Below are 10,854 nucleotides of genomic sequence, written 5' to 3' on the forward strand. Positions count from 1 at the left end.
TTATGACTGTTTAATTTTGTCTTTCAATTTTAAATCCCCACAATTTTGTAGTTTATATTGCTTACTACTCACTAGTTTAATTGTGATGATTGAATTAACTTACTGAAATGAACTTTAAACAGTACATATATATCCAGGCCAGGAACAAATTTTGTCAGAGTGATGTGTGACTTGGACGGTTAAGGTTGTTTTTAAGGTTGTTTTTTTCCTCCTATTATAGTTAATTATAGAAGACCAAAAAGAGAAATGGCAAGAGAGCTCCACGTAAATGCAATAGCCTCATTATTTAGGTAAAAAAATAAAAATAAAAATTTATTTTATTTTTTAGGGGAGAATATTACTTGTAAGGGTTCTTTTGTTCCCAAAAAAAAAAACATAAAAAGCCTTTATTGAACCCAATGTTCACAATTCGTAACTATGATTTTTCCTGAATGCTATAGACACATGCACATCCTTCCCTTCCCCTTCAAGCAGTAATATATATTGTCAATCCACCATCAGCCCTTTAATTATTCGTGCTTTGAGCATTGATGCTACAACTTCCAATTGAAGCTTGGTCAGTACCATCAGTGCAATCATGCTCATTCATCAAAAAACAACCAAAAAGAGAGAAACAATAAACACCCCAAGGAAACACTTATTTCTAACGACACTCGTAGGAAATTTCCCACCTCAACATCCATGCAAACCCGACTATGCATTTATCTAGTGAACAGATTATTGTCTATCAAATATATCAATTACAACCTCCCATTTGTCTGATTTTTTTTCCCCATTTTAAACATTGGTTATTTTATAAGGAAAAAATAAATTCTAACAATTTGTGATTGATAGAAGCATCAATGGAACAGAAAAGGTGAAATAGATGACTTTTATTTTAAATTGAACAATGGACAATTAGCTATGAGTGTTCTATTCCATATCTTTATTTTAAATTTGTTCTGGTATTGATGAAACATTCACAATATCACAACAAGTTTATTGTAGGAAATACAAAGTTGGAGAGGAAATAAGTGTACAGATAACACATAAAAAACAAGTTTAACGATATTGAATTGGAGAGGAAACCCATATAGATAACACATTGGCTACTGCGAAAAACTGATTCTAACAGATACAGGGAAGTACCGACTGAGGGCCATGACATCAAGTAAAACTTGATAAAACTCTGTTTAAGTTTAAATGCAAGCTCCTGCCTGAAGACTAAAATCCTCATACAATTTTCATTAGCATGATGCATGAAGGCAAATATTAAATTAACAGTGACCTTCTTAAGGTTTGCATTCATTGATTAATGGGAATTAGTGATTAATGGGAATACTATATTACGTATATGGGTTTTTAATACTAAGGAAAGAAATTCCACTAGTGCATAGAAACCTAACAATTGGTTCACAGGATTCACATTTCAATGTAATTTGGAGACTTAGAGGAAGTGCTCTAAAAGGGCAAGGCCAATATTATCTATTAAATTACAATAGATACCCGTATACAGACAAAAGTGTGATGATTTTTTTACAAATGTTAAATTCAAGAGTAATTACTTTCATGTGTTTGCTGAAGAGCTCTCAAACGCTTGAGCAAGTGAGAACCAACATCAGCGCAATGAGCTTGACGCTTCTCCTGGTCAATAACTCTCAGCACTGCTAGCCCCCCAGCCGAACATACAGGGTTTCCTCCAAAAGTATTAAATTGAATTTTCTGGGCCAATACACTCGCAATCTCTGGGGTTGTCACAACTGCTCCCAATGGTAAACCATTGCCAATACCCTGATAGATATTAATTGTGAGATTCAATGGAATGGTTGCATAAGATTATAAAACAAAAACTGATTAACTGAAATTGTAAGTTATTTAAAGAAAAAAGCTATTGACACTTGCAACACTAACATGATTTACATGTCTTCCTAAAATAGATTATGGGTAATGACCTTTGCCATAGTAAATATATCAGGAATGACGCCCTGTGATTCAAAGCCCCAGTAATTGCTTCCTGTTCGACCAAAGCCAGTTTGCACTTCATCTACAATGCAGACACCACCAGCCTTGCGTACAATGTCATAAACCAGTTTCAAGTATCCAGGCGCCAATTCAACTGCTCCTCCAGCTCCCTACAGTAAGTGAAAAGTACAACCAATTAGAAAATTTTCAGTGTCCTTAAATAGGTGGTTGTAACACCAACAATTTCAGACCTTACTATAGATGCCAAAAAAGAAAAAAATGAAGAAAAAAGAAAAGAAAAGAAGATAACCTGAATTGTTTCAGCTATAAATCCTGCAACTTTTCCTGAAGTACCAAAATCAATGTGATCTTGCAAATCTTTGGCATAACGATTGGCATCGGAACCAAAAACTCCATGGTATGGATCTGGATTTACAACATGATGAATTTCACCCTGCAAAATGTTGCAGTAATTTTGAGCAGATAGATCAGAATATTTATTATATTTTGACAAATGTCTTTTACACACATGTACATGATGAATTTCACATACTAAGTTTCACTGTGACAGTGATAATTACAATAGTTATAACTATAGACTCGCAAACAACAGAGCTTCAGTGAGTTTTTCTACATGTTTGTGGTCAATGTGCAAAAGAATTGGGAAAAGACATTTCCATTATTACTCTCAGCAAGTGTTTGATAACAAGAGATTACCAACTTTGTATTTCCTACAATAAACTTCTTGTGAGTTTGTGAATGTTTCATCAATACCAGAACAAATTTAAAATAAAGATATGGAATAGAACACTCATAGCTAATTGTCCATTGTCTGATGATGCACAGCCAATGAACTCCTTCACACGCTCTTGAAAAGGTGTATAATTAACTAATAGACGATCCAAAACGATAAAAGTAGATTCCACCACCTGTGTCATGGACTCGTGTTGCAGCGGATTCATTGATTCAAGACGGGTAAGAAGCTGATTTTGAACATGCAACACTGTCTGCTCAAGCACATCCACGTTTAAAGTTGTTACGCTACCTTTTAGCAAAGCAGGAGGACTCTTGGGGATTGACAATTCACTCGAAGACTGAGCGTCACGACAAGATATTTGTGATGACGTCTCATCAAATTCAACAATTGAAGGACTATGATGCAGGTCAGCAGAGCCTTCACAATTAGACACATCTTTATCTCGAGGAACAAATATGGAATCAAAATTAGGGAAAACACCTGCCAAAAATATGAATCAGAGTCACAACCAAAGATGAAAGAGGGAAAAAAAACCAAACAAATGGAATGTAATCTGTATTTACCACAAGAGAGAGGCCGAGGTGGAAGAACTAATAAACATCGAGGAGGAGGGAAAGCAAGCCGGCCCAACCAACCCAGAATATGAAGTCCTAAAACTTGACTTATACAATCTGTCACTGGAAGAAAAAATATATATATTAACAGATAACTGATAAGGGCAAGCAGCAAGTTAGCAAGAACAAAGCAAGAGAAACATAAACTATAAAGAGCTCAAGTTCCTTATTCTCATAAACTAAAGCAGAGAATGAAGCTGGAGCGTGCATTCTCATCACATTGGAAGAGTCAAAATATCCCTTGGGTGGCTATGGTGCCCACCAAAATTTGAATTCCCATTTACAACACACACACACGCACATATATAGAGGCCTGCCAAAGGCTGGGATTCGAAAAAATTGAATTGCCCACCCCTCTCCCCCCCCATTCCCCCACAAAAAAATATTTGAGCTCACCAAATGACCTCCTAGAAAAAAATATTAGCCTGCTGGCCTAACTCAAAAAAAATACAGAACAATCTGCCCTTATCAACAAAAAAGAATCATTAATTTTAATTTTTTAATTTTTTTTGTACATGTGTCATGTCTATAGCCAAACACATAAAGCAAGTGCAAATGCATGAAGTATTCACTTATTTTATTAAAAATAAATAAATAAATAAATAAAGAAGAAGAAGAAGAAGCAAAGCAACTTTCCTCACTTTTAAAGCTATAAGAGAAACCTAAGAATTGAGTATTTAGTAAGGTTGGCATTTTCATGACAGTGAACCTTAATGTTTTGGTAGTATATATAACAAACAAAAACATTAATGTAAGGCAGAAAAAGCTTTAAGAACGTACCTTGTATGTTATAGGATTGTGACCTCCTGCATAGTGCACGTCCTCCAACTCCCCAAAGGGAGGGGGCAGAAGAGAATTTGGGATCTCCCCAAAGTGGAGGTAGAAGAGATCATGATCTAAAAAGAAACTGAGAATTATTGTAGTTATTTTAAATAGCATACATATATGTTAAGGATGGTACGTGGCAGCAAGTAGACAAAAAAACTTTATTGCTCACTCTCACAATGAGAATACTGAAAAAGGCAAACTCACCAATCTGTTAAGCTGGTGCTCGTTCAAAGTACCCCCGTGCTCTGCATGGTTCTCGATTCTGATAGAATGCAGTAAAAGATCATTGATAGGAAAATATTATAATTCTGTAGACTGCAGGCTACACTCACCGAAAAGATGAACCAACCAAAGAAAAAATGCTTACCCTTTTGAAAACCACTCATTAAATTGTTCATGGCTGTCAAATAAGGTTGGCATAATAAAATGCAAAAGGGCCCACAGCTCTGCCATATTATTCTGGATAGGTGTACCAGTCAGCAGCAATCGGTTCCGACAATTGAAGCTAAGCAGTGTCTTCCATCTTATACTGCCGAGTCAAATATCCAATGAATTAATGATGAGACTATAAAGGATTAGAAACATAAACTATTCACCAGAAAGATGATTCATGAAACTTTAGGAGGGCTGTAATGGCTAAAACTGAATTCTTATGTGATACTGTAGACATGTCGATACTGCAATACTAAAAAGATACAATTTATCTGGATGACGTTTTATATTGAATCTTAATTTCTCTTAACAAAATAATTCTAATAATAATATCAACATCAACAAGAATGATGATGATAAAAAAAGCACATTGAAATAAAAAGAACAGAATGGATATGAAATGAAAACTAAAGTAACAACAGGTATCAATTTATTAAAAGAAATAAAAGCAGAGTTCAAAAAAGGAAAGGAAAGATCAGATGGATGAGAAAACTTGTTCTTTATGTGACTACATATTTAATAAACGAATGCTGAATAAATAAATGATTTCAGTAGATTCTTGGGTTTGTTTCAATTTTTTTATGGTACTACTCTAGATGTCAGGCTTTGATGCGATGGCAAGTGCCTTCAACCAAAATTGACAAGTTGCAAGATCGAATCTAGAAGTTAGTCTCCAAAAAGAAAATTTTGGAGGTAAGATTGCCTGCCAATCACCTCTCCCAAACCCGCAAAAGTGGGAGTCTTGTGCATTAGGTATGACGCCCTTTTTTTTTTATAGGTACTAGGTATGACCCTTTTTTTTAATGGTATTACTCTCTTCCCACTATATGTCCATTTTATTACATACACACAAAATAAGATAACTCCCCACGGTTGACTCTTTAGTGGGACGCAAGAAATAAAATGATAGCAACAAAGACCAAAGAATAAAAACATCTCAAAAGAATAAAGCCACTACAACCACAAAGAAATAAGTTAGAACCTGTTCGAACTTTTGATTGCCTGGGCTTCATCTAACACCATGTATTGCCATTTCACACGCCGAAAGTACTTCTCATCAGACACTAACAGCTGTTAGCTGGTAATGAGAATGTGAAATCCAGCTTCCCTGGCAAGAGAAAGAAGCTCATATAAAATAAAAATTAAAAAAACGATATAATGCACTTCTTTATAGTTTATGTTTCAATTATGGTTAGCCACCAAATTAGTGGCAACAAGACCCTAGAGCATCAGCAAGATAACCCGAAAATGCAGGTTGATGGTTTTAAGAATGGAAATACAAAGATAAATGTATGCATGGCACTAACCACTCTTGTTAGTTTTGTTGTTTTAAACACTTTCCAACAGTTTTTTTTATTACCCAAACCCAAATTCTGTTTAATTTTTTAAAACTGTTTTTGAACTATTTCTTTATCGAACACATTTTTTATTTAAAAAATAATAGGAATCAGTTTTGTATTCTCCTTCTCAAAAACAGTTTTCTGTTCCAATCAGGCCCTTAGTTTCCACATCCAAAGAAATTTATTTCATGTTGTCATCTTTGCAATACCTATTTTCTCAATGTATGCACTTTACCACATATATTTCTTGACATGATAAAACGTAAAACAATGACCTTGCGTAAGAAGCGATTAGCCACCAGCTCAACACACATAACCTTTCTTCCTTCCCCATGATCCTAGAAAAATACAGAGAAACATGAATATCCAAAAATTGGTGTTGCAGCATACATAAGGACAACACAATCACGTCCGAGCAGCAAATAAAAATGGTTTGGACATGCTTGCACATTACAAAATCAACACAGTCCTACAATTGCGAAAGAGGGAGTCAATACTTGGAATTGAGAATATGAAGTAATCAACAACAATAAGTGATGGGCAATCGTAAATTTAACAGTACATACCACTAAGATTATACTAATAAATGATTATCTAAACATATGATTAGAGGTGGAGCTAAAAATTAATAAGACTTATATTATACATCAATCATAACATATGACCTCCGTGGTTGTCAAACGATATATAAAAAACATAAATAAAAATCCTATTAATGAGTCACAATTTGAAGAATATCAAGGTTAAAATTTTATTTTCTATGTCTAACAATGTGTTTAAAATTATGGATTTATTTCCAATAGAGAGAATCGGTCAAGGAAGAGACTTACTTAATAGACAATGGAGAAGGTGCAAATGGTGGGCCATATGCACCATCTGGTGGGAGGTCCATCCTTGGGCACAAAAAAGGGAATCTGACCCATGCCCAATACTGAACTAGCAACAAGGCCCCACCAATCTGACTAGCACCTCTGTCGGTTGCCTTGCATAACTCTCTGTACAGCCATGCAAGGCAAGCGCTCCCCCAACTGTACTGAGGTGGATTCCGAAGGTTCCTCAGCATCTGCAACCACATCGTATGCACCCTATCACCAGACTTGTCGGCGAAAATTGTGTCTGCCAGGAGTGCTAGGATATAACATCGTGCATATTGATGCACAACCACCTCTGTTGCATCATCGGGCAACCCTTCGTCAATTTTTTCTAGTAGCTTCTTTATTTGGATCCTTTGTCCTTTAAGCGTGGTGTCATTAGTAGCAATTCCAAGCAGACTCTGACATTCATCTTTCCATGTCAAGTCAGTTGTTCCAACAATTGCCTCACCATCGATTGGAATCCCAAAAAGAACCTCCACATCTTGTAATGTGATCGTTGTCTCACCATGTGGCAGGTGGAAGGTGTGGGTTTCAGGCCGCCATCGCTCAACGAAGGCCGTGATCAGGTTATGATCAATCTCTCTACCTGGGGTCCTATACAGCCCCTCTAATCCAACTCTCTTCACAATGTCGACGATACGATCATCCACCACTATCCGGCGTCGTTTTCGGAACTCGTCATTACGACCGCGGCATTTCAGTGGCCCTGGATCCTGCACATGATAGAATTATGGTGATGAGATGCAATATGCCATAACCTTTGTATATATGATTGTAGTTATTGATCCCAAAAAACAAAAATAAAGCAATTATGAAGGGACCTTAAAATATCAACCCCAAAAAGAAAAAAAAAAAACCAAAAAAAAAAGCAACAACGGGAGAAAAATAAAAGGATGCAATGCACTTTATACATTTGTCTAGTAATGAAAGGCTTCCCATGCGACCAGCCTATTGCTGCCTCTAAACCAGGAAAAGTCAAAAGGCTTCTTAAAGCTATTTCATTAATTTAAGAAGCTTTAAGTAACTATCTTGGAATTTGGTTGTATTTCGTTGTCATAGTTGCTGGTTTTTTTTGTTTTCCCTTAAGCTCTGTTGTTGTCCAACCCTTGAATTTACTTAACTAAGTATTTTAATGCAAGTAAGAAACTCAAGTGAAAAGGGTCCTTAAGGATTTTATTTGATTTATGACAAAAGCTTGTCTTCAATATGATTCATTAAGCTAGGTTTGTTAGACAAGTTGTAATTCCAAATGGATTCCTAAATATAAACTTCTATGTTTTGCTTTTGGAACCTAAGGATCATATTTTATGCATGTACCATTGCTTCCAATCTCAAGCACATTTTTTTAAAAAAAATTTAGCTCTGTTTGACATGATATGGAAAATAAACAACCTAAATAGAGGAAAGTAAAAGAAACTAGAGGCAAAGGCTAGCGTTCTCAATAATAACAATAAAAATTACTGCAACAACCACAACCTGAACAACTTCTTGCCAAGCAACAATAAAATTATCACAGGTCACATTGCTTCAAACAAAAATAACTCTTATGAACCTAGGATTGCTTTGTTCATGTACACCCACACTAACAGTCAACCAATCTAACTTAACCCAACTAATGCGCATGACCATGCATTGAAAGCTAGTAATACCATTGACACTTAGAATTTCAAAAATGGGAAGAAAAAAAAATCAACATAATGTAAAAGGATAAGAAGAGAATATTCAGCAGGTGGTCGGTTTTCATTTTTACCTTGCCTTCCCAAACAGCGCACGCTCGATGTGTTTTTATAAACCTTAACACTGAATCGTCAGTGGGCTCAGGACCAAACTCATCAGGGAGCTGAGCAGGAACAGCAGCCATACTGCACGAAGTTTAGGGAGTCAAGAGTAATATAATCACATGTTAAATTGGCAAGGAAAGTGATGAACAAGAAAATGATTCAGTTTATTTTGACAACAAGCAGATGGTCCTCTTTACTCATAAAATTAATTTGGGCTACAATGAAGTTTTACAAAAGGTGACAAAAAGAATGAAGGAAAATCATATCCGCGTTGATTAATTTGGGCTACCCACATAGTTGGCCTTACTATTTTCCCTCCTACCAAATGGACCCTACAGTTACGTGCTACATAAAAGATCTGAAAAAATTAAAAAGGGGGGAGGAGTTTGTGGGGTGGGTTCTTAAAAGACTTTCTAAAATTGATTGTCTGAACTCACAACAAAACATCCAAACCAGGGTACAATGGTGAACAAAGCCTTTACCCTACCACCCCAACACAAGTAGGTACGAAAAATCTCATTTCTACACTTCATCCTACCAAACATAATGTAAGAAATCATAAAATCATTTCAACATTGCAGCATTGCCTGTGTAGATTCATGTGAAAACTATGCAGAAGAAGTGAAGAACCAGATGTTAAAAATAAGACAATATAATGCAAAATTTAAATACCAGGACAAAAAATAAATAAATAAATAAATAAAAAATCTTCAATAACAGCAATGTATAGTAAAGCAGATGAACAAAGGTAACAAAGCAAACATGGCAGCCAAGATTTGAAATGCAGCAACATAGTAGAATCATTACCTGCAATATCACTATGCAACTACCTTCTCTAAAAGCTTATGTTGTGAAGCCTTTTCAAGCCTATTCCTGCAAGGTATAAAATGCAATTAGCACCTCAAATACGTATATATATGGATGAACATCATTTCTATGCTTATATAAAGAAGGAAGAAAGGAAAATAAATTTCTAGACAGACATTTTAATATATATGATGAATTTCATATTGTAATATTTAGGAGAGCCTTTTTTTTATAAGAATAATTTTATTGAAAAAAAGACTACATACAAAAAGCACAAAGCAGCCAAAACAATTACACGAAAAAAAAAAAAAATTATGTTCAATAAGAAAGAGACTATAAATGCAGGAATGGCGTCACTAGTTGTGAAACAAAGACCATAAAACCAAAAGACCATAAAACAATATAAAAAAAGGAATAAGACATTTAATGAAAGTTAAAGCATCATGATATAAGTGGAACTGCCAAAAATGAAGAAATATGCTGATTTGAGAACTAAAACGATTAATTGGAAAGAGGAGCATTAATGGCAAAGTCCATTTACACTTGTATGAGCAGTTAATAACGTAATTTTTTAATTTCCAAATGATGAGAAATCTATCAATAGATTCTTTACATATGTACATATGTATAAAGAAAATCCCTGCCCTCTCGTTCAATGCCTAACAGAAAACCAAGATTAAAGAGATGTTTTTATTCAGGCCTTTTCAATGCCTCCTATATTTCTACAAATACGTTAGACCCAGTTAGATGCTAGTCATGACAAGAAAAAACTATCAGAGCAATTTATTTGCTAGGAAGGAACATATATCGTGATTATGGCAACTTCACACAAGATGGTGAAGAGTTAAAAGTTCATTGAAAAGGCCACATGATAAAAACCCTAGGTTCAAACAGCAATTCAATAAATAAGAAATCATGTCATCCCAGCAATCAATGCTACCTATTTACTGGTAAGCATAACTTGTGCATTCAAATCACAGAAATAATAAACATTTTATAAAAATAAAAATCCAAAAACCCATTAATAACTCAATTCACATTACACCCAAAAAATAAAAAAAATAAAAGAACATATAAGCAAAAATCATACAATGATATAAAAACCCAAAAAGAAGAGATCAAATGAGAATGATACCCTGCGGTTTGTTGGGACGGCGACGGCGACGGAGACGCTGACGGCGAAGGCGACGTTTCTATGACGGCGACGGCGACGGAAAGTGAGAGACCGAAGCGAGATGGAGGGCCGACGGCGACGGACAAGGACGGAGCTGAAGAGAGGGAATGAATGCGACGGAACGGCGACGGAGCTGAAGAGGACTGAGAGTGAGAGAGAGAGAGAGAGACTGAGTTTTTTGAGTGATGCACTGTGAGTGTGGGAGGGAATGAGAGTTTTTTGAACTAAAGATTTTTTTTTGAGAGAGTACTGTAAAGTGTGGGAGGACTGAGTTTTTTTGAGACTGTTTTGAATGAGAGTTTTTT

The 10,854-nt window shown here is 35.4% G+C and overlaps 2 protein-coding genes and 2 long non-coding RNA genes across 4 annotated transcripts; all 4 read right to left on the reverse strand.

The window, feature by feature from the left end:
* Window positions 1-1,348: 1,348 nt before the first annotated feature.
* LOC126716694 (alanine--glyoxylate aminotransferase 2 homolog 1, mitochondrial-like) lies at window positions 1,349-2,888 on the reverse strand. The gene is made up of 4 exons (XM_050417622.1): window positions 2,871-2,888; window positions 2,252-2,395; window positions 1,932-2,111; window positions 1,349-1,770 (listed from the first exon to the last, which is right to left on the reverse strand). Exons 1-4 carry the CDS (start codon window positions 2,877-2,879, stop codon window positions 1,531-1,533), a joined length of 573 nt encoding a protein of 190 aa, XP_050273579.1. The 5' UTR covers window positions 2,880-2,888; the 3' UTR covers window positions 1,349-1,530.
* Window positions 2,889-2,899: 11 nt separating this feature from the next.
* LOC126716695 (uncharacterized) lies at window positions 2,900-4,188 on the reverse strand. Its single transcript, XR_007652225.1, has 3 exons — window positions 4,093-4,188; window positions 3,262-3,375; window positions 2,900-3,178 (listed from the first exon to the last, which is right to left on the reverse strand). It is a non-coding gene; the product is annotated as an uncharacterized LOC126716695 (long non-coding RNA).
* A 156-nt stretch (window positions 4,189-4,344) lies between these two features.
* LOC126720020 (uncharacterized) lies at window positions 4,345-6,252 on the reverse strand. Its single transcript, XR_007653204.1, has 4 exons — window positions 6,188-6,252; window positions 5,555-5,680; window positions 4,508-4,669; window positions 4,345-4,402 (listed from the first exon to the last, which is right to left on the reverse strand). It is a non-coding gene; the product is annotated as an uncharacterized LOC126720020 (long non-coding RNA).
* Window positions 6,253-6,709: 457 nt separating this feature from the next.
* On the reverse strand, window positions 6,710-10,676 carry LOC126720021 (serine/threonine-protein phosphatase 7 long form homolog). Its single transcript, XM_050422503.1, has 4 exons — window positions 10,511-10,676; window positions 9,376-9,441; window positions 8,538-8,649; window positions 6,710-7,500 (listed from the first exon to the last, which is right to left on the reverse strand). Exons 3-4 carry the CDS (start codon window positions 8,646-8,648, stop codon window positions 6,739-6,741), a joined length of 873 nt encoding a protein of 290 aa, XP_050278460.1. The 5' UTR covers window position 8,649; window positions 9,376-9,441; window positions 10,511-10,676; the 3' UTR covers window positions 6,710-6,738.
* Between the last annotated feature and the right edge of the window lie 178 nt (window positions 10,677-10,854).

Source organism: Quercus robur, chromosome 3, assembly GCF_932294415.1.
Source record: "Quercus robur chromosome 3, dhQueRobu3.1, whole genome shotgun sequence".
Lineage (NCBI taxonomy): Eukaryota > Viridiplantae > Streptophyta > Magnoliopsida > Fagales > Fagaceae > Quercus > Quercus robur.